Source organism: Cryptomeria japonica, chromosome 5 (genome assembly GCF_030272615.1).
Source record: "Cryptomeria japonica chromosome 5, Sugi_1.0, whole genome shotgun sequence".
NCBI classification, from domain to species: Eukaryota; Viridiplantae; Streptophyta; class Pinopsida; order Cupressales; family Cupressaceae; genus Cryptomeria; species Cryptomeria japonica.
Genome location: NC_081409.1, coordinates 287,346,332 through 287,370,601, shown reverse-complemented (window position 1 = coordinate 287,370,601; position 24,270 = coordinate 287,346,332). Strand labels below are relative to the sequence as shown.

General features: G+C 37.8%; 1 protein-coding gene across 5 annotated transcripts in view; it reads left to right on the top strand.

The window, feature by feature from the left end:
* Positions 1-24,270, top strand: part of LOC131045794 (uncharacterized) — a 266,420-nt gene that overhangs the window by 123,038 nt on the left and 119,112 nt on the right. For 4 of the 5 annotated variants that reach the window (XM_057979440.2, XM_057979441.2, XM_057979443.2 and 1 more), the window contains one exon: positions 15,457-15,557. The exons of the other annotated variant lie outside the window; for it this stretch is intronic. In XM_057979440.2, coding sequence (XP_057835423.2) covers positions 15,457-15,557 — 101 coding nt within the window. The remainder of the gene's footprint in view (positions 1-15,456; positions 15,558-24,270) is intronic. 5 annotated transcript variants of the gene reach the window in all.

Genomic DNA, 24,270 nt, shown 5'->3' with positions numbered 1-24,270 from the left:
ATTTGCCCCCTTTGGAGTCAATGGGGATTGATAAGTAGAACTATTGCCTTTGAAAGAATGTTGAAAATCTGTTTGATGCTTGCAACTCTTTTTGCAAAGAGAAAATCTTGAAGGTTAATGTTTCAGAAGACCTAGGGGTGGTTGCAAAGGGAAAATCTCCCCCTGTTCAGCCTAGGGAAAACTATTCCCTAGCTCCTGATCTCCCGCCCACTCAATGACTTATTATTCTAGCTGTTCAATGTATTTGGGCAACTCAAAGGTTGATTTGGCATTTGAGCTTGTGGACTTCCATAATTTGGATGAATGCATTTCATAGGTCACTGTAGATGTTGGTTCACAGGCATTGGTTTTTAGAGTAGTGGGAAAGAGGCCCTTAGTGGATGAGTTTTTAGCTTGGAACAAGAGAAATTGGGCAAGCCTGTCTGTTCCTTTGGTGGAGCTGCTGGATCATGGTATCTTCTTGGTTAGTTTTCTTATTTCTACGGATTGCAAATTTGTTGTGGACAATGGGCCCTATTTTTATGGGAGATCTCAATTTTTCATGACCCCTTAATCACTATTTTTGATCCTGCAATTGTTCAAATCACTTTCATTTCGGTTTGGTTACGACCTTACAACTTACCTTTGGTTATGCAAGAGGGGCTAATTGAATCCTTGATCAACTATGTTAGCACTTTCATCAAAGTTGAGGACGCTTCCTTTATGGCTTACCAAAGTTTGTGCTCTATTGATATTTCCAGACCATTGCCACCCATAGTTCGTATCAATTCATCTTTGGGCTCGTGGTTGCAATATTTAAATTATGAAGGGCTCCTAGGGTGATGCTTCAGGTGCACCTAGGTTGGGCATAAGATTGTGGGCTGCCATGCCAATTCAGCTAATTATCTTCGTGCTCTTAATCTCAAGAGATGGGTCTGCAAGGAGGGCAGTGCAAATGTTGACTTCATTCGGAGAATTCATGTCATATTCATGGAACATTGCTCTCCAACTCCCTTGGACTGTGGGGCTGCTGGACATGGCATTGAGAGCTTTGTCCCTCTTGCTACCGAGGCTGCGGTTGTTCCCGATCAGTAGGATCTTCTTGTCATAGATCAACATGATACTCTGACCTCAAATGATGAGAAGGTTTGGTTGGCTCTTGTTGATGATCATGATCATCTTCTAGATTAGGTGGATGTTTTGGCTTGTTTTGATATTCACACCATATCCCACATTGCAAGCAAGATCTCTAAGTGAAACATCCCCAATAGTGGCAAGTGTAGGGGCAGGAGATTTGAAGCAAAGAAGTCGAGGTTGGAAGCATTGGATTCGATAGATAGTGGTACACAATGGACAATGGAAGCACTCCTTATTCGGAGCAAGCAGAAGCAAAAGAAAGGTTGATCTCAAGATTTTTGCTGATGTATTTGAGATGATTTCCCATAGGGATAAGACAGTTTCCTGTAGATGTTTCCTTATGTTTTTCTCTCCTTGTATTTTTAGCTCCCCGATATTGGGTCTGGAGTGGGCCCACATCCCACAATTTACCTAGATAAAAAAATAATTCAGCAATCTAATAAATAAAACATTTATAAATATATTATTTATTATTAATGAATTTATTATATATAAAACTATAAACGACTTGTTTTTTTTTTGTTTTATAATATATTTATATACTACAAATTATAATATATTTGATGCTAAGTTACTAGCTTGGCATTGGTTTGGGTTCGATGGTGCAGTTTGTGGGCTTGATCAAAATTTTTTTTGGGGTTGGGTTGTCCATACAAAATCATTTAAAAATCAGAAATATATACATATTTGCAGCAGTAGTTAAGTTTAAAATACACCACCAATTTATAGTCAAATAACATAGCAAAATACACCACCATATTAATAGTCAAATATTAGTCAAACTCGATTGTCATGATATATATTATAGTTAAAAAATAATAATATTAGGTGTCAACAACCAATTGTCATTGATCGAATATCATATGGGTCGTTAATAATATCATGACCACCATCCATATTAGATGATATAGGTAGTGGTATCAAAAGAACCACAAATGGTGCCATTGGCACTATAACTGACACTAGTAGTAGCAATAACATTGACACTAGCACTCTCATGTTCACTAGTTGGATCATAGTCATTGTCAACATCAATTGCAGCAAAGTGGGAAGTGGGAGCATCCAAGTCAATATGGTTTGGCCTGATTTCTCACTTCCTTGCGTTCCCTTCTTTGTAGCCACTTTGTTTGTGTGCAAGGAGCCCCAAGTTTGAATGCACATACACCAAGTCCTTTGCCTTTTCTGAGGGTAGTCATTTATGCTTTACTGAGTAGATGAAGGAGTATGTGCTCCAATTCCTCTTAGGTGTAGATGAACTAGGAATCTATTAAGACAAAATTAGAGAGTTAAGTGTACAAAACTAAAATTAAAAATAGTAAATTGTTCATAGCATATAAGAATTCAAGTAGATAGTTTGCATGTCTTTTCCATAAAGAATAAATAAGCATCAAGGGTATCAAGGAAAATCATGAAGTCTTATCACTAAGACGATTTTCCTAGTTGGCATTAAGAGGCACAACAAAATGTGATTTGAGAGTAAATCAGGATCTAGGGTGTCAAGATCATGACAACAAGGAAGGAGTAAGATACATAATGTAGATATGGATGTCTCATAGACTATATTCATAGCATCACCACCATAACAACAATTGTCGTACGATAATGAGATGATTAAGACAGTAAGTAACATGTTGGGGTTGTCACATGGAGGCTCATAACATAAGGGAAAATCGTCTTCGATATCTCTATCATACTAAAACAAAAGGATTAAGTTATTGATCAGCAAATAGTGATCAATTATATAGGTCAATAATCACCATACATTAGTGGATCATTCATGTCAAATAAGAGGAGAATATATGGTCAATGCATGCAAAGGAGCAATCAAGGATTGACCAAAGATTACAATCAGCAATAGAATAGATTACCCATCACACACATCCATTCCTTATTATCGCTGCCATCAGATATCTGACAAAGTATCATCCTTATCGAGAAGCATACTGTTGATGTGTGTTTTATGCACATGGGAACACAGAATAAAATACCAAGGTATCTTATCCTCTCTTGAACAAAGTTTCCCCGAATGCTGAAGATTTTGCCTAAGGATCAATTGAGGCAACTCCAAGGTTCTAATATGTAGGTTCTCTACATGTGGATAAGCTCAATTTGGTCTGATGTGATTATGCTGGAATCACAAGGGGACTTACATTCGAAGGCCTGAGTGTCTGATTTGCTGGAACTCAAGTCTTATCTACTAGCTGGAAGATAAAGAAACATCAAAAGATACAGGGCTCAGAAAGTCTACTCTAAGACCTAGAATGCGAGAAGATGGATGAATGACTAGTTGGAGTTCTACTGGGTTGGGTCTCACCATCAGGCTAAACAATTCAACACCAACTCAGTGCGATCTTCTAAGGGATGCTTCGAATATGTTCAAATCATACACCATCAGACACTGATCACCATTCAAGATAATGCATGAACAATAGACGTGTAACGACTCGAGATTAAGCTCATTCTATGCCAGTTGACCACGCAGGGCGCACTTACAGTCAACAAGAGGCTAGTGGTTTGGACTAGGCAAATTCCATGCGAGTGCATTCAATAACTTCCTTCATTCAATCTAATTAACCATCATCTAAAATGAAGATTCAACAAGAGACCATGCATAGTCCAAAGAAATGACACATTTCACCATAACTTCAATGAAAATGGAGTTCATTTACAATTTAGGCAACAATTTCTTGCCTTTTCCTCCTATTCTATTATAGTTGCTATTCTATTTTACTGACTATTCACTATTGACTAATTTCTAACTATTCACTATTCTCTATTAGCTAACTCTTTGCTATTAACTATTAACTAATCTTTAACTATCAACCTTTACAAATGAAGAGCCAGAGCTTTACATAGGGAGCTCTTTACAATTCAATGGCTCTGATTGATTTACAATCAATGGCTAGGATTACAAGATAGAAAACCCTAATTAGGGTTTGTTACAACAAACTCCTTTAGCCAATGAGAAAATTACATTCAATGCTTGAGAACCAATAGGAAATAGGGGTAGGTACATCAAAGTTTGTGCCATCATTGGTGAGTCAGGTACATTGAATTTGGACATGCTGATGTGGACCTATCTGACTGGAGGAACAGTGACTGGGATGCCACTTTGTCTTGCGTTTGTGCTTGTATCACTTTTGATACTCAATTTGGTGATGCTGAGAAGCTGACTTTGATTAACTCTTATGAAACTATCTGCTTCTTCAACATACCCTTGCATTGACCTTGGTTGATCCTCCTCTGTCCTTGATGTATTCGATGAATGATGTACCTCCTTAACTCTCATGTGTTTGATGAAGCCTCCTCTTGATTTTGCATAATGGTGATAGGAAGTCATGGCCAAGTCACCTTCTCTAGTAGCTCACTTCACCTTGAAGTGTTTGTAAGATCCTTCTTCTGATATCTTGTGATCTCTCCATGTAGTAGAAATTAGAATGAGGTCCTTGAGGATAGCTTGGTCTATTACGTGCAACTCTTTGAAGACTTGAAGTCTTCCAACTTTGAAGCACTTTGAGTCCTCCTCCATGCATTTGAGGCGTCTTTAATGATGATGGAGTTGGAAGAGGTCGCCCTTGTCTTGGCTCGATCTTCCTCCATCTTAATTTTGTTGACCTGCAAAACAAACAAAAGATGATTAAGAATACATGATATATTCATTCTAACATGATATTTCTCACCTTAAATCAGCAACAAGAAAGCATTAAGATCAACTCGCTTTGGACCCTCTCTAAGGACAGGACCTATAATGAAATTCGCTCTGGACCCTCCCCAAGGGTCAGGAGCGAAATTTGCACTTTGTTCAATTTTCCTTCATAAATCTTCATTTCTCATCCTTTTCTCATCAAAAACAAGTCTTTTGCCTCCAAAAATGCTTAAGAATAGGCATCGCTTGAGGGCCTAGGCTAAACAAAAGACCTCCTAAGAATTTCGCTCTGGACCCTTTGGAAGGGTTAGGAGTGAAATTGACATTTTTGGACAAATTCTTCACACTTTGAGACCACAACTCACTCAAATGCATGCCTAGGGATGCCGCTAAGTTCAATCAACCTCCATCAACGTTAGGCTTGATACAAAATTGAGAGCAAAAGGAGGTTTCAAGAGAATTTGCTTTGGATCCTTTGGAAGGGTCAGCAGCTTAAGTGAAATTCGCTCTAGATCCTTTGGAAGGGTCAGGAGTGAAATTTGCCATTTAGTCTTAATTCCATAATTTCCTTTGCTCCAATCCACCTTGCAAGGCAAGTATACGTCAATCTTCCCTCAACTATGCCATTGGAACAAAGATCTTGGTCTCAATCAAGAAGCAAATAGAGGTTTTAGGAAATTTTGCTCTGGACCCTTTGGAAGGGTCAGGAGCGAAATTTGCATTCTTGGCTCAAATTCATCATTGCCTTCACCTCAATTCACTTCTTAAGGCAAGAATATATCAACCCCCCCTCAACCATGTCCTAGGAACAAAAACTTTAATTTGAACAAGGAGGAAATATGTGTTTTTAGGAGAATTCGCTCTGGACCCTTTGGAAGGGTCCGGAGCGAAATTCTTCCTAGGGCCAATTTCTTCATCCATTCATCCTTTCTTTGCCTTGAATTTCACTTACTATACCTCCTCCTATCACCATCAAGTCAATTTGCTAACAAAACAAGGTTCATTTAGTGCACTTGGTGAAATTGAGAGTCTTCCTAAGGATTTCGCTTTGGACCCTTTGGAAGGGTCAGGAGCGAAATTTGCATTTCTAGGCTCAATTCACATCCAATTTGCCTTGGACTTGCCCATTCCCCTTTATCCTATCATTTTCAAGCCAACTTGCTTTCAAAGTGGTGTCTACTCAATGCTTTTGGTGAGGAAATAAGCTATCCTAAGGATTTCGCTTTGGACCCTTTGGAAGGGTCAGGAGCTTAGAAATTTTTTGCTCTGGACCCTTTGGAAGGGTTAGGAGCGAAATTTTGAAAATAGGGCTTGTCCTTGATAAAGCTTTCTCCTAGCTTGCTTATTTAGCTTCAAACCACCTTAGGAAAATACCTTGAGGGCAATTTGCTTTAAAATTGTGAGGAAAATACATGCTTTTGAGAAATTCGCTTTGGACCCTTTGGAAGGGTCAGGAGCGAAATTGCTATTTTAGGCTCAATTCTTCCTCATTTTTACTCATCTTGCTTTAGACTTGTCTTTTTGAATCTCTTCCTTGCCATGTATGTCCACCATTTGATGTCCCTAGTGAAGAAATAAACTATTTGGAGGATTTCGCTCTAGACCCTTTGGAAGGGTCAGGAGCGAAATTTGGAATTATGCTCAAATCCTTTACTTTTCATCACTGCACTTTGTTTCACACTTCAATATTCTCTCAATAACGCCCTAGGGACAAGGTTTATAATGCAAATTAGGACCAAGAAGAGAGATCCAAGGAAATTCGCTCTGGATCCTTTGGAAGGGTCAGAAGCGAAATTTGCTTAATTGCTCAAATTCTTAACATTTAGTGACCATGACCTACTCAAATGCATGTCTAAGGGCACCTCTAAGTTGAATCGACCTCAATTAATGCTATGGAACCTAAGCTTGATGCAAATTAGGGAGATCCAAGGAAATTCGCTCTGGACCCTTTGGAAGGGTCAGGAGCAAAATTTGCTTTTTTGCACAAATTCCTCACATTTTCATCATCCAATCTTGCTTGAATATGCTCACAAGGCATAAATAGGTCATTCCCCATTCCATCAAGGCGTAGGAGCAAGGATTTTAACCTATGCTAGAAGCAGGAGAGGTTTTTAGAGAAATTCGCTCTGGACCCTTAGATTAGGGACAGCAGCATCCAATCAGATTACAGTTGCAGATTATATATATATATATATATCAAGATGATTTTGCATATATTTAAGTGCCATATCAGAGATAGCAGTGATATTTGTTTGCATATATCATAAAGTATCTGAATATAAATGGTATCAATTATGTTTCATAAGGACAATCATTTATTAAGTGATATCATAGATTATTATTTTGCAATCAAGTACCTTCTATTATTATTATTTTTAGCATTATTTGAGACTTTTAAGGAAAGAAAACTCTTGCAATTTATTGATAGAGTCGATTGTTACGTATCTCATAAAGAATAACATTACGGGACATTACAATGAATGATTGGTTAGGAAGTACCAACAACTATGAACATCAACCATATATTTTTCTTGAAGAACATCAAGATCACAATCATTGGAGGATGCAAAATCCATGAACTCAACTCTCACTGCATCTATATGTCACGATCAGTGAAGAGTGTGCGAAGTGTTGCCTTGTGCCCTTGACTAACTTCAACACTCTATATGGCAAAAATCTTGTTGCCACATAAATGAGTTAAGAACTATAATATTTGGGACTCAATGCATAGGCAAGAAGATGTCACAAAGTGGTAATTTTGTTCCATCTCTCTTCAATGATTTTAAGTAGTTTGAATAATTTTCTACGGATCTTGCTCTTTTGCATTTATGATGACTTTTCTTTTGTCAATCATTAAGTCGATGCCATCATATACCTCACCCAAATAAGGCCCATCGATGTTGGTATAATGCGTCATGCTCAATATGGGTGTAGTGGAACTAAAGAGATTCTCAACATGATCCCACCAAATGTTATCTAGGATCATTTGGTTAAGCTTTGCTACCCTTTTAGTTGTAGATTGCCTTCATAAGGACCAATTTGGGCTGATGACCATTTTAGAAAGTGCCTCACGAACCTTCACAAGTCGTCTCAACACAATTGTGTTGGAGGAAAAACAAGTCTTAGCAACTTGTTTGAAAATCAAAATTAAAAATAAATAAATTTACAAAGATTAAAATTAAAATAAAATTAAGAAGTTTACTCAAGTAAAACATATTAATTATTTAGCTTACCTTGAATAATTTCAATTTGGAGAATATTATAAATATGGCTTGTGACGTATTGTGGCTGGTGATGAACATGTGGATCTATTCGGCCTCAACATACACTTGTTTGATCCAATCAATTGTGGTGCTAATTTTTTGTAGCATTAGGACGAGGGAGTGGACAACACAAATGGCCATAAAATGTGTGAATAACGCTCCCCAACCAATAACCCAACGACTTTACAATTTTTGGCATTGTTTGTTTTAAATTTCTTAAAATTTTGAGGGCCCACTTCGTGAATGGCTTGACAAAGAATGTTAGTAATAAATGCATCATCCTTCACCTCTCCTCAATCCACTGCTCTCAAAAACATTGCTCCTTTTCGGGACATTGCAATAACGTTGATCAATGGACAATATTTGCACCTTTCCATCCATTAGAAGCAATGGACAACCTTGTTTCAACTAACAAATCCCATATGTGCTTCTAGGAGTCCTCTACTACTTTCACCTTTTTTCCAATAAGGTGCTATGCATGTTCTCAAAACTCAACCCCTTGTACCTTTTTGGAGCCTCATTGATCAATTTCACCATTTGCTGCCAATATGGTGAGCGAACAATGTTCAATGCGAATCCATTCGCATAGACACATCTTACTATGTGTTGATCAGCAATCTCTCTAGACTCGTTATGAAATGCCATTTCCAATGGTGCCTTTGATCTCTTATGTGTAGAGGCCATAGGTTATTCTTTAGTTGTGGACAAAAATGGAGGGCTCTTTTTAGGTTGAAAATGAGAAGGCATGAGAGGGGGTTTCATCCCTTGAGATTGTTTCTTTAACAAAGGATGATTTGATTGACAACCTATTGCTTGGTTTGCATTTTGTTGCTTTTCAAGATATGTTAAGACTTGTGCTTCTAGAATGCCATTACCACCTTTCTTGGATAAAATTTGATGCCTTGTGCAGGGATCTTGCACAAATGGCTTTTCACTTGATTGTATGAGCTCGAACATCCAACTTTACATTCACCACAAATCCAAACGTAACTCCCACCGCCTACAAGTTGTACCAATTCAACATATTTGCAAATAGGTTGGATCAGTTTTGAAGTGGGGACAACTAATGAAGCTAGAACCGGTTGCTTTTGTAATACCTAGAACAAGAAGTTCAATAAACAACACATTCGAAGAATTGAAACAAATGAAATTTAAAAACAAAAAATATAAATACAACTTAATAGTTAATTCATTAAAAAAGAGCATAATACATTCCAAGATAAATGAAAAGAAACCGAAAACTTCAAAACAAAACAAGAGTATTTATTAAAAAAAAATTGGAGGAAAAAATCATAAACTTCAAAAAATCTAGCGCTTTTAAAGAAATCTTCCTTTGAGATCTCCTTGACTAAAAATGAAATCTAGGAAATTTGTAGGAATAGCACACCCACTAGCTTGGAGTGTTCTGTGAGCAATCTTTGACTCTTTGTGTAATGGCAAGCAAGAAAATAGGTTCCGTAGTGGAGGAATTTTTTTTTATTTAAACATTCACAAAATGAAAAATTAGTTTACTTTTTCCTTTTGGATGTTTTGTATGCCACATTTTAGGGTTTGGGGGCAAATTACACTTTTTGGAGTAAAAGAAAGAAAAAGAAAAATTGAGAAAGGTGAAATTCACTTGTTTGCTGTGGGTACTTGCCAAATATTCCCGGGTTTGTCTGAGATGGACCCATAGACAATGAAAGAGACCTTGCTTGAACCCATAGAGCTCCAAATTCGACTCTCGAACTCTGGCTGAATTGTAGCGGCACTTAGGCTGTCCAGGTGCTGAACCTATAATGTAGATCTGATGCTATGTATGTATGGTAAGTCACTGCATTCGCCGAATTTCTTGCTTGAAGTTTGAAACTCGACGAACATTTATCTAAGGTATGAAATTTTTCAAAGTTCATGTTTAAATTCGTACCAGAAAAGGCAAGCGGCTAGGGTAAACTTTAGTTTTTTTGTAGACGACTTTGTTTAGGCACGATAGTGTGTGACAGGTCTCAAAGCGCAAGGTGCAAGACACAAAGGTAAATTGATAAAGGGCAATACAAATAGTTGTGACGAATTTTAAAGCCAGGCAAACAAAATAGAGAGCAATACGAACAATGTCAACCTATGGGCTAGACAAAATGAGAAGACATGGACATGTTGCGCTTCCACATGCTTAGTTTTCTCCCGAAAAATTGTGTCAAAGAAGCGGGACGCCACAGGTTGAATTTGCCGAAATTAATAGGACAAAAACACAGTGATATAGTTGCAATACACTAAATCCTATATGTCGATTAAATTTTCTTATGAAATGGAAATACAAGATGAATTTTTTTTAAAGGCCATACGAGGTTTTGAGAGTGATCAAGGAGAAATGTTTGAGATGGGCCACCAATCGGATGCTTAGCACGTTGTTTTTTTAATAATTTTTTTTTTTTAAAACTTTATAGTGACATAATGTGTAGTTAATTTTTTTCAATTACAAGAATTAAAATGTCATTTGAAAACACATATGATTGATATTGAGGCCAATTAAATTTGTGTACATTCCATAATAAAATGAGTAAGTAAAATGTTATTTAATTATTTTATTTGTTGGTTCTAATGCACCACCGACAACTGATATTGTTCTTTCCTCCGCCCTTATAATTTCAAATACAATATAATTTTTTAAAACTATTTTTATAATGTTGTGGATATATTATGTATATTTAAAAAAGAAAATTATATAAGCTGATTTTAATGTCGAACTTGTTTTCGAATTTCATCCGAATTTTATTGTTGCCGAACACGAATTCGAATTCAAACTTGGTGACTTAGTATGTGTGTGTATGTGTGCGCGCGCACTCGTACGTGTAGGTGTGCTTGTGTGTGTGTGTGCGTGCGTGCGTGCACACGGGTATGGATGTATGTGTATGTGATATGTAGGAAATTAGATCCTAGCCTAGGAATGTAAACTAAGATCTCAAATCTCCAAGGCATATCATTGGAAACATAAACTAGGTTCAGCTATAGTCCTAATAGGAGAGCTGAACACTTGGGGGTTTTATGATTCCTTTGTTGCACTTGGATTGAGATTGTGAATTGTGGGAATAACTAGGATAAATGATACAAAATTGATAACTTTCAACAATATTAGTGAAATGTAGTACAAAAAACCAACCCAGTAGCTTAGATTTGGAAAAAGGACGTAGAAAGGAACATGAAGCTGCAATCAGGGCTTGAAAATGTCGTACACGGTTGAGGTGCCCTAGTCTAGTGGTGTCCTTGTCTATAGTAAGTTCTAGATTTCGAATTGGGAGGTCTTGTAGCTATCTCTTCAAAAATCAGTTGAAAAGTGCTGGATTCAATTAGAGGGCTTCCTAGTCTAGGTGTTTTCTCCTTGTTAGAAATCTGGGATCACTTGTCACTGCCTGCTTTGCACTCCTATAACCTTGTTTGCTGTCGGTTCTGAACTTGCACACATGAAACTAGAAAAAAATAGTTGTGCTGTATAGGGGCTTGCTTAAGTCAAACCTCGCGTTGGTGTTTCCACCTCCACAACAGCTATAATTGATGAAAACAAGAGCTTATCCTTATAAAGGATAGAGGCTAAATCAAAATTGAAATGCTGAATTGAACTGATTATACCTTAGGAATGATAATGGTGGTGATGCAATGCTCTTTAGACAAGTCCTTCAAGTGTTAATCCAATAGCATGACAAACGTAACAAAATCAATTATGAAATCATACTTGAATGTAGTTCGCTGTAGCTTGCTGTTCAATATGCTTAATACTCAGATCTGAAATTGAAGAGCACAAGAATATACTGAGAGGGGCGGAGGGGGGTGTGAATCAGTATATTAATTAACTTTAACTTTTTCAACTTCAATCAAAAGCATATAACTTATCTCATAAATATGTTCATTGCATACCAACATTCATATGTGATCTAACTATTATGGACACAAGTAGAACACAAGATATATACGCGGAAACCCTTACGAGAGAAAACTACGGGAAATTAATGCTTTTATAAATATCTTCTTTTACAATGTTCGTAGGCACGAAGCTACTAGAGGCACCAAGCCCTAAGTTTTTTTGTGAGCACCAACCCACTGGAAGCACCAACTCCCACTTCTGAATTTGTAGGCACCAACCCACTGGAAGCACCAACTCCCACAACTAAATTGAGCACCAACCCACCGGAAGTACCAACTCCCACTTTTGAATTCGTGAGCACCAACCCACTTAACATAAATTTGAATTTCCACCTTGACAATGTTGCTATAACAATGGATGATGGACAATTTGATCTTCTGAAATCTGCATATATTCCTTCCTCACATGCACATACTCTTCTTCATAAATCTGCAACTATTCCTTTCACAACTGTATCTACTCTGAGTCACAAATCTGCATATCTTTCCTTCCATAAATCTGCCATGACTTCTTCAAAGCCCGCTATAAATTTATACTCTTCTCAATAAATCTGACATAATCTATATCTTCTTATTAATAACTCTCGGTGCATGTAATTTGATGTCTTTAAAAGCACACACACCATACTTCTTACATTCAGTATCTCTACTCACTTTTATTTAATATTTATTCTTTACATTACTCACACATTGTTCTCACTCCATATTTTACACGGTTCCTATTCTTCTGAAATATATTTTATTTCACTCACCCTTTAACACACTTTTAAATTCTCACATCACAAATAGTTTTATATCTCCCAAAAGATATATCTTAAAGACTCGCCTTCACAAAGAGATGTGATTACTATACCATTTGCACCTCTAAATTCTATTTGCTTTATTAGCTTTTCATGATCATACTGTTGTACAAAAAGTTTATTAAATTTAACACATTGGTGTGACTTCAGTAAACAACTTTACTATTGACTATAACCACTGTGTTAATAAATGTTTCCTTTAAACAGCTGCCTAAACATACCTTTTTCTTCTAATCTCATCCTTTCTTGTGTTAGTCAAACCGTGTGTTACTTCTAAATCACACCTCTTATTTTAGTGAATAATCTTTGACAAATTGCACCACTTCACTCATTTATTAAACAAACTTCTTTTTATTAGTAATCACACCTTTGAGAACAATTACTAATCAATTTCTGCGCTTTAACCGCTCCCATAATAATCACTGATTTTTATTTATATTAGTCTTTTCATTATGAACATGCCTTTCTTTGTCGTTTGACAGTACCCTTTTCTTCTTATAATGCGACTATAGTGATGATGCCTTTTGCAAATTATGAATCCAATTTTATTGAACATTGGCTCTTGCTACAAAGGATGAATACAAAAACACGTATCCATCAAATCCCTACAGTCACCATATTATCTTAGTCATTTATTTTGGAGTAATCAATATCTGATCCTTAATGAAGACATTTGCTTCTTCAATCACCAATCGCACCTTACTTTGGATAATCACACTTTTCACTACCTTCACAGTAGCGCTGCCTTGTTGATTCTTTGTATGAATCGCATTATAAGTGGCTTCTGAATTCATTCGATCTTTATACCATTCTGGTCAAATCCTTTGACCAAACCTTAGAATCGCTGTTGAATTATTTTCATGAATTGAGGCATGCACACAACAAACTATCAACTAATTCTTATTTAAGCCATTGTATAGATTTAGCGAGTTGGCTATCATATTCTCTAATCCATTGCTCATGTCAATACGTTCACTTGCCTCTTCATAGCATTCTCTACAGGTTCCAGCATCAGATGTTATATAGTGGTCTTTATATTACAGCCAGGTCATGATTACCGTTTCCTCATTATATTCCCTCATGCTACTGCTACAGATTGCTGAATAGATCGTCATCTTCCTGATAATGGATGAAGTCGGTAATGCTTCACTGTTCCTTTGTATGTGTAATCATTGGTTGAAGACGTATTATGATTATCTTTCATTTACTATGGCCAATCTTCATTCTATGTCAGCGCTGTCTATTTGACCATTCTAGTCATCATTCTCTTCATATCATTTATACCAGCGACACTGTTATATGAATTAATACAAGTGTTGCTTTCACATACCTCACTGCTTGTCTTACTCAATCAAATCTTCAATATGCTGTTGCTGCTCATTCTCTGCAAGTCGCTGCTTTCTTATTAATAAAATTTTCAATGAAGTCGCAACTATTACCATGTGTAATTGCTGCTCATAGAAATTGTTCAAGTCTTCTCATTTCTATCTGTAAACTTGGTTGAATACCGTAGCATCTTTGTTTATATCTCTCTGACTTGGATTGCTGTTTTGCTTATTAATTATGATTGCTACATTCCACTTCTTTGTTGATACGGAATTACTGCTCCCTCATTATTGTCATTCCATTATAAACTTTATTATTCTTGAGAGTATATAGCAACACTCATTTCTTTATGCCACTCATTGTAGCATTAATAGTGATGAGGATTAATAATGATGATATTCTTCATAGCTTCTGTATCTCTTTGATTCCATCAAATAACTCATTTTTTATTCTTAGTCCAATTTCCTTGACATCAAGGAGAACATCAAATTCCTTTGACATCATTTCCAACATTTCCATCGCTATAGTAGGTAATCAATGTCTTTGAAAGCGTGAACAATTAACAAGGATCATGCTAACAATTTGCGTTATGTTAGATGACCAATGACATAGGGAGTGTAAGCAACAAAAACGTTCAAACTAGCAAGCCTCACTATACCAGTTGACCAATGACTCAAACTGCATAAATCATGCTCAAGAAGGGATCAAGCTAGCAAGTTGTATCATGCATGTTGAATTATGCTAGGTGATCCATTGATCATCAATGCTCTTGGGGTCAAACTAGTAAGCCATGCTATACTAGATGACCAAAACAAAGGTTACATGCCATGCAAGTTGCTAGAGATAGATTGATAACCACGTCTCATGGGGTTTTATGCAATAGTATTCATTTGAAAAGAAAGGAGTAAGTAAATTGCTAATGTAGGACTGTTTTCTGTTGATATTTATGATACTATGACAGTGAAATATGCATACAATTATACCCCATTGCTGTAGTGGATGTTATATTTTTTCATTTTTCGTATGGTATTGCTACTTAAAATTCATGCTTCTATCTCAAACGTTCATTTTTCTTAAAATCAATATTGATAATTCAATCTGAACAAACCATGGAGGATAAAGTTAACAGGCTCTGTAACAGTCCATGCTTGCTTTGGACTGATATCCTGTTGGGTCATATAATTCTTTTCTATATGTTTGTACAAATTCATAGCTTTACATGATTTTAACCTACAAGCTGTATATATTGTGGGTTAATTCTTTTGGCTGAAGTTCATGTATTCTCGAAGCTGTTTCTTTTGTATAAAACCAAAAATTTGTCCTGCAAACTAGTCAGTTTGCTACTCTACTGAACATTTTAATATTTCTATAGGTCATCTAAGCTATTGTTTAACTTTAAGCAATTCTCCAGGAGCTGTTTCTGCAGATGAAGACAGGCAGCATATATTTGTTTCGGACAGTAATCATCATCGTATAATTGTAGCTAATGCAAATGGAAGGATTTTAGATTGTGTAAGTCTTTTATGCTGATGCATATTATGTTACATGGGGAGATCCTACTTACTTTCTTAATATTATTTGAAAATATTGTTTTTCTGTCTACATAAATGATGCCAATGAGATTTTTGCTATATCCGTTAATTATCCTTTGTTTTGTCTCAATGTTCTTCAATATTGACAATGAGAAAACATGAAAATCCTGGAGAGATACGACATTTTCTAATTTTGTGTTTTGTCAACTACTTTGTTGAAGTATGTGATTCTGTTTATTGTTTGTACTCTGTAGCCCTTTTTGGTGCACGTTTTTAATGAAAGAGCTCTCTTAACCTTGTACGGTTCTTTTTTTCCACTTTGGAAACTTTCAACCATAAACATTCTCAGTGCAAGGGGAATGCACCATTAAGTGCAGATTTTGTACTGTAGTTTAGAAGCTGTGTATCAGGGGTTTATTCACATGGGATTTACACCCAGACTCATCTGGGTCTAAACTAATTGTTTTCATGGCAATCCTTCCACCTTGCCACTAGAGCATGATCTGCTGGACTGGAGTTTTACAATTTTTAATCTGTAGCAGAAGGCTGTTTTTATTGAATTGTTATGGTGTATCCTAGTTGTGTTTGTTTAGTATATTTGCTTATGGTGACTGCTTGTTGGTGTTTTAAAATAATGTATTCTGTATATACATTTTTTTTGTTCTTTTGGACTAAAACTTGTGCAATTTTAATTTATTATATGATAAATTGCTTTTTCGTTTAATCAAATAGGGTAGTAGTATTTTATACGTTGGAGCTGATTTGTAAATTTAGTGTCTATGACTGGGGTGCTTCTTTGGGTTTTTTAAATATGTTAATCTCGTTCTTTAGATTTCTTTGGTGTACTTCTCAAAGCCAAAATCAAATCTGAGGTTCTCATAAATGAAACTACTGCACCATTTGTGGTGGAAGCAACTCATTTATGAAAGTTTGTTTCATAATAACCAATTAAGCACAAGTCCAATTTAATCATTAAACTTGGTGTTAAGTCCAAGAGTCAAGTGTGGGAAAAACGTGTCGCTACCTTGCATTCCTAATGTTCAATTTTAATACTTTTGTATGCATTCTCTATATCATTGTAATGTCCCCTTTATTAAATACCCTAGTTTTTTTGCCCTAAATCACAAATTATGGTTGAGACCCAAAACACAGTTATAATAACAAGCTTTTTTATATGCCTGAATTGGGTGACTTGTATCCGATTTGCTCCTCTTTGATGTTCTGTCCTTTGATATACCTGATTGGTAGTTTTGCTTGATCCCCTTGATCTATTAGTCTGCCTTTGTCTTTCCTCCTATTTGAGTCATTGCTTGTGTTGGCGGCAATATTGTACGAGAATAAAACTAGTTAATTAAGTTGTATTTGTCCTTTTTAGTCCGGTAACCGAGGGATGGTAGTTACGGGTGCGACAGTTGCCCCTCGCACCCCCTCGGTACCTTTATATACCTTGGAAGGTAACTTGTAAAGACACACATGATTATGAATGGAATAGCATCTCTTATGTTTTATCTGATATCTATGGCATTATTATTCTGCATTGAGTGTTCTATCTGTATGTTCTAAATTGTTCACCCAGAGGGTAAACATCTAGCGCCGTTGCCAAAATTTATCCGGAGCATGGGAGTATACTACATGGCACACAGATAATGGGACAACCATTGGCAGAAGGGACGAGTAGTAACCCGGACAAAGAACCTGAAGAACTATTCGAAGGAGAACTGGCACTCACGAAGGATTTCTCCTGCATCCTCCAGGTAGCGATTGAAACACACGTACGAAGGGAAGCCACCACCGAGGATGTTCCAGAGGATGCTGTGTGGAGTGCGCTTGGTGTAAGCCCGACGGTAAATAGGTTGATGAGCAATTTGCCCAGCCTTCTGGCACAAGCATTTTTGGCTCTCCAAAGCTGCAGGGAAGAGACCTATCGGGAGAACCGACGCGAGCAAATCCTACGGGAGTTTCACGAGCGCCAAGAGGAGCACAATGAAATTGACCGAGGGATGAATAATCCGTGAATGTGTACAGGCGAAGAAGAATAAAACAAGAACACCCCCACTGTATTGACATACATTGTATACCAAGGATGAATTAATAAAAGTGTTCTTTTCAATACGATGCCTTGTTCTATTGCATAAAGAGAATTTAAAATTAATGCCCAATCTCCTAAATAAGGACAAAAATAAGAAGGAATACATTGGGGACTCTGAAGCCGCCCAATGAGCATTAATTCTGGAACAACAAGTAGAACGAAGAAGAAGATTTAAGAGGATTGTCGAGGAAGGAAGCGACGGAAATGGCAGCAATGGCTCTGGTGAGGGCCAGGTTTCCACACTAATAGAAACCACCAGGAAACGGTTGGGGGACCTTTCCCTAACATTGGAGGAGATCGGTGACGGGAGTACGGTAGAGCCGTATACGCCATACAGAGGTGTTGAGACCAGGAGGGAAGACGAGACAGAGAGGCCGAGGATACCGGTGCGAAGGTGTCGGGAGGACACAAGCTCACGGTAGTAGAAGCAATCTGTTCGGGGCAAGCTCATCAAACCCTGGTAGTCAGAGCAACTTGGTGGGACCCAATAGACTAAATCTTGGTGGAGTACCTTCGGGAGGACAAGTGCCTGGAGGAGGAGTTCCTGGAGGGTTAAATTCGAGTTTTGGAGGGGAAACCGGGCCGCCGCCAAGAAACGTGATGGCGAATCGGCAAAAATTACCGAAGTTCACCGAAGATGGGAAAGAAGACCCTGTACGGCACTGTCGTACATGTGAGACAATCTGGTCAGCCAATGGCGTGGTCGACAGGGCCGAATGGGTGGTGCAATTTCCCGCCACCCTACGAGGAGTAGCCATTGATTGGTACTTGGATGCTGACAAAACCCAACTGACAACTTGTGATGCATTGCACAAAGCCTTTGAAAAGGAGTTCCGACTCCTCAGAGATGATAGTGAAATTGTAGCAGAAATCCTGAGCACCAAGCAAGGGAAACGTGAGATCATCCGTGCATATAGCCGACACCTCAAGGAATTGTTGGGGAGAATGGATAATGTAATGTCCCTACTAGTTAGAGATCACTGTCCTGCAAAACAGATTGTTAGAATACAACATATATATATATATATAACTAATTTAACTTGCAATCCAACTTCAAAATACTTAATTACATAATCACAATTCTCATCTAATAAAAAGGATACGAATGCCATATGAAGATATGTCCTTAGGCGGCCGTGAGGCTCGCCTTCTTGGAACCCATCTTGGTTCCAAGCCCTCCAGGAAGTCAAAGGTGAATTCGACTCCTGTCTTGAATGTAATTTCTTACATCTAAGCCCTCCAGGAAATCGAAGGTTAATTCGATTCCTGTCTTGGGTGTAATTTCTTACACCCAAGCCATCCAAGGAGGACCTGTTGATGTGTATTTTGTACACGACCTAACACAAAATAAAATACCTAGAGGTATCTTATCCTCTCTTGAATAAAGCCTCCGAATGCTGAAGATGTCGCGAAAAGGATCAATCGGGATGACTTCAAGGTTCTTCGTTGTAGGATCTCTACGTGTGGATAAGCACCAGTGGTCGTTGTATATGCTGTTTCTTCAAGGGGCCTTACGTACTTTCAGAGAAAGCTTGTCCACGTTAATTTCTTTCAAAATGCAGGAACAGGATTTTCCTAATACTAACAGATTTTCAAAAAATGTCCAAAGATAAGGGTTTCAAGGAAGGAATGCTAATCTAATCCTAAGAATGTCTCAATGAAGGCTAGACTTGGTAAGATTCTACCAATTTCAGTATCGCCAAGAAATTTCAACTCTACTCGAATTGATGCAATCTTCTAAGGTGATTCAATAACTTTCAAATCTTCAAGGATATAGATACTATCATAGGTATACATATCAATACTGCCAATAATGATTGAATTTTTTAAGCAATCTCAATATTTCCGGTTGACCACACAAGGCGTCCTTACAATCAGTAAGAAGCTAGTGGTTTGGAATGTGAATCTCGCCAAAGATCAAGCACAACACTTAGTCCTTCAAACTTAAACTTAAATACTACTTCAACTGAGAGTGATTCAAGAAAATAAACAATCATGAAGATAGCCACAAGTATTGCAATAAAACACCATAACTTCAATATTTTATTGATCTCAAAGCCATAATGGACAACAATTGTTCAAAATTCTTTCTTCACTACTCAATCTTGCTACACAATAACTTTCTTCTCTCTAAGCTCTCCTTTTTCCTCTAACTTCTCTAACTCTAAAAATGAAAATGAGTGAGGGTATATATAGCATCCTCAAATACAATGAATGGCCCAGATCGAAAGAAGATCAACGACTGAGATTTTGACACCTAAACCCTAATTAGGGTTTGTTACAAAAAGGTCCCCATTTAGATAAACATCATTAAATGCATAGCCAATAGTTAACAGGCACAAATATCAAGGAAACATAGACCAATAGGAATTAAGCTGCCACATCATCCTATAACAACTTTTCATCTAGAATTTTGTTCCCTTTCCTATGCTCTTTCTTAGCATATTCAATGAATCTGGACACAGCTCTCTCGATCTCAGTAATAGGAATCTTAGGAAGATTCTTCATTCGTTCTTCCAAGTGAAGGACCTGATCGAAGGCAGTGAGAAGAGTTGTTTCCCATCTAGGTTCAAGTTCGTTGGTCTTCTCAATCAGGAACATAGTAGTGTACATTTGATCTCATTGCTTATCAGTGATGATGCTCTCTTGTTTGCAAAAGATGACCTTGATTCTATCTTCCAACTCTTGGATGTCCACATCTGTCTCGACCTCGATCCGCCTGTCAAGAATGGTACACAACACCTCAAACACCTTATCTTGAATTGGATGAATAATGCCTTCAACTTGGCTGCATCTGGTATTGACGTCCTCAAAAAGGACCTCCTTCATCTGGAGCAGAGTTGACCACTGCAAGAGATTATGTGTTCCTTCATCCATTATCTTTTCATGTGCCAGAATCCGTCTTGGTGTTTCTCTTATCACTTGTAAGACAGGAATGATAACATCTCTAGTATGAGTGAATGCAGCTACAGTTAACATTAGATTATGGATAATCTCAAGGACCTGAATAGCTCGATGAACTGTCTTCATCATTCTTGTTGCAAATTCAACGGCTACCGTGTGGGATTTATCAATCCAAGAACTCATAAGTTGAACCAAGCTCTTTACTCTTTCTGCCTCACCCATTGATTCAAGAGGGAGTGCTTGTAAAGGGGATACTGCTGGATCCTGACGTCTCAAAGGCTGATTGAGATGACTAAAATAGTTTCTCCAAGCACTGACCTCCCTCGCAAGCTTCTTATTCTTTTCCATTTCTTCTTTAAGTTTGTCTTTAAGTGCTTCAAATGAATCGGTTGCTTCTTCCATTGCTTGTTCGGAGGTAAGTGGACCAAGCTCAAATGTTTCTAAGTCATACTCATCTGCAAGAATCTCACCCTCATATTTGTCCACTACTGGTGTAGCTACTTCCAATCTCTTGGATCCTGTCTCATCTCTAATTACCTTGGACATCTTTGTGGCCTTCTTCTTTTCCATTACCTCTTGAGAATTTCCTATAAGGCTTTCTAAATCAAATACATCTTCTTCCTCTTCAACCACAACTACCCTTGTCAGTCTCTCTTTTAACCAATCCGGAATGGCGGATTTTGTTTCCCTTGTATTTCTTTAAGCAGTGGTCTATCCTCTCGGAAAGGAGATGTCGCTTCATCATCATTCTTCTCTTCATGTAGCTCATTAGCATCAACTTGGGGAGATTGACTTGACGACTGTTGAGGCGTCTGTCCCTTTTCTTGCTTGTCATTTTGTACCATGGATTCCATAGATTCATCAATTTCATATACCATCTTCCCCTGATCTTCTCCTTGATTTGCCTTCTTTTCATGTCGAGAAGATGTACTTGGTGGGTGATCAGGATTGGTTTTCTGCTTCTTCCTGGAGGGTTCCCTTTTCTCAGGTCTTTCTTTCCTCTTTGAGCCTTTGGGATGAGAAGTATTCTCACTCACACTTGCTTCTCCTTCTTCTGGTCTTGCCTCCAAAGTAAATGTCATTGGTACATTCTGCTCCTTCAACTTTTGATGTTGTATATCCACCCATTTGCGAGTGCAGGATAAAACGGGAGCCATCAAAGCTCTCAAGTCTAAAACCTCGGGCTCATTCTAATCTATCTTCACTTCTTTGTCTTCTTTCTCATAGGACTACTGGAGGTATCTACCATTATCCTGGGCCTGATCAGCTGCTCTATAAACTTTGCATTTCCTGATGAGATCTAAGGGTAGCCTGGAATGCATCTTTCTTTTAACCTCTAAATCACCTGGGAGATTCATCCAAAAGTCCTCCACCTGAAACTCATGCTTGTACTTTCTACCGATTGTCTCCTCCATATAATCATGAGGATCAAGATTCTCTCGCAAGGCAAAGGATGTGAATGAGTATAAGGATAATTCCTTCTCTGCATCTTCTGCGGCTTGAGTATTAGGACACACCTCAACTGAATTCCCTAATATGATGGGCATGGGAATTCCATTTCCATGCTTGTGTCTGGATGCCTTCGCATAAGCTGCCAACTATCTAGTCACCTCAAGTAGTACTATCCTGTCTGTTGGATATCTTGGCAACATGTAAGGTGGTGAAGGACACCCGTGAACTCTGATGTATGTGAACTTTTGAAACTAGATGAACCAGGTGCCATACTTCTTCACAAGGTCTTGTGCATCCAGAGACAGTCGATTGTGAATTCCTCCTTGCAATATCCTAGTAATGTTCATCGTGAAGGTGTCATTGACTAACTTGTAGTCACTTCTAGGCAGATGATGCAGATGAACATAAGAATCACAAACCCTTATTTCTCCGGGTCCTCTTCCGATCACTCCTCTGTGAGGTAGCCCTGCATACTCGAAACTCCTGATCAAGGCATATATAACATATGAGCTCATGTGGAATGATTTGGTGGGTCTTAGCCTTCTCAACTGCACGTCCAAACAATTGCTAATGATTCTGGCCCAATGAAGCATTCCCTTTCCTTGGACTATCATTTGAATGAAGAAGAACATCCACTTTTCAAAGAAGGAGGCTTGAGAAGCACCTGTAACTCGATTGAGCAAAGTTATCAAATCTCTGTATTCCTCCTGGAAGTCGATCCTATGTGGTGTATTGGTAATCTTGTTCAGGTGAGGCCGACTTTTGAGCAACCAATTCTTATTGATGAGATTCAGACAAGTCTCAGGATCATCTTCATAGATCGACCTCGCTCCTTCCACGCTCTTGTAAATCATGTCTTTATGGTTTGGAAGATGAAGAGCTTGGCCTATAGCTTCCTCTGACAGGTAGGCCAAGATGTTTCCGTCCTTGGTTACGATCGTCCTTGATTGTGAGTCATAGTGGTGGGCACACTCGATCATCAGCTCATGACACTTGACGGCGGGAGGGAAACCTGTAGCCTTGATGATGCCACTTTCAATTATCCTCCTCGCAACAGGTGATGGCTTGCCAATGTAGGGGACCTCTCGAAACTTCTTCACATTGAAGTTTCCTAAGTTGGTGTCTCCGATATTACTCCACTTGGACACGATCCTGATCTCCAACTCGTCACTCCTCTGATCTTCTTTGATGAGAGCCTGCCGACTAGTAGATCCTCCGGCTTTGGGGGTCGCCATTTGATGCCTACACAAAAATTTCAAAATTAGTCTTTAAGCATCATACTTTAAAGCGTAGAAATTAAGACTCCTCAAAGGGAAGATTTAAGATATTAATGATAAATCTAGAATTCCTCATTTCTCAATTAATTATGAATGGAATCAAACTTTCAAGACTTAGACCTTTTTCTAAAAAATTGCTATGAAATTAAAACAAGCCTCGAAAAATGATTCCCCATACCTTCCCTTGAGTGCTTAACTATAAAACCTTGGAAAATGATGAAAGAAGACCGGATTTTGCTGGACAAGGGTTAAATTATAGTCTTCCTTTGGATGAATTACGCCTCCATTGGTCTTCAAAAGAGCTTCACCTTCTTTAGCCTCCAACACTTAGCAAAAATTCGCCTCCAATCTGCTGGATTTCACTCCTCAATTTGCTCCTCAAAATCGCACCTAGAAGGAATGAATGAATGATTTGAAATTTGAAGCAACACTCCCCCTTTATATAGGGCGCTCACCCTAATCCCTTCAAGGCCGACTTGGCAAATAAGGGGTAAAAATAAATAAAAATTCCTTAAAAAGGTGGCCGACTTGCCTATAAAGGCATAATAATGATTTTTGAGCGCTCATTTTGTATTTTTTAATTTTAAAAATTAATTTTAATGCCTCCAAGGTGAATTTTTTTAATTATTTCAAGGCCTAAAAATTAATTTATTAAATTGCCAATGCCTTAATTAATGCGAATTTAATTCAACCTCCCAAATGTCTTGAATTTAGGTAATTTAGTGCAAATTAGGGAATATCAAGGTTTGATCAATGCTTAATGAAACTTCCTAATGATTTCGCCCTAGACCCTCTGGAAGGGTCAGGAGCGATTTTTTTAATTCTAGGCCATAATCCACCTTATCTTGATCATTGAACTCTTCCAAGGCAATCTCCAGGGTCCATTTCCTTGCATCACTGAGTTGGCTCATCAAAATTTCGAAGGAAATAGTGCATTTAGGGGAATTTCGCTCTGGACCCTTTGGAAGGGT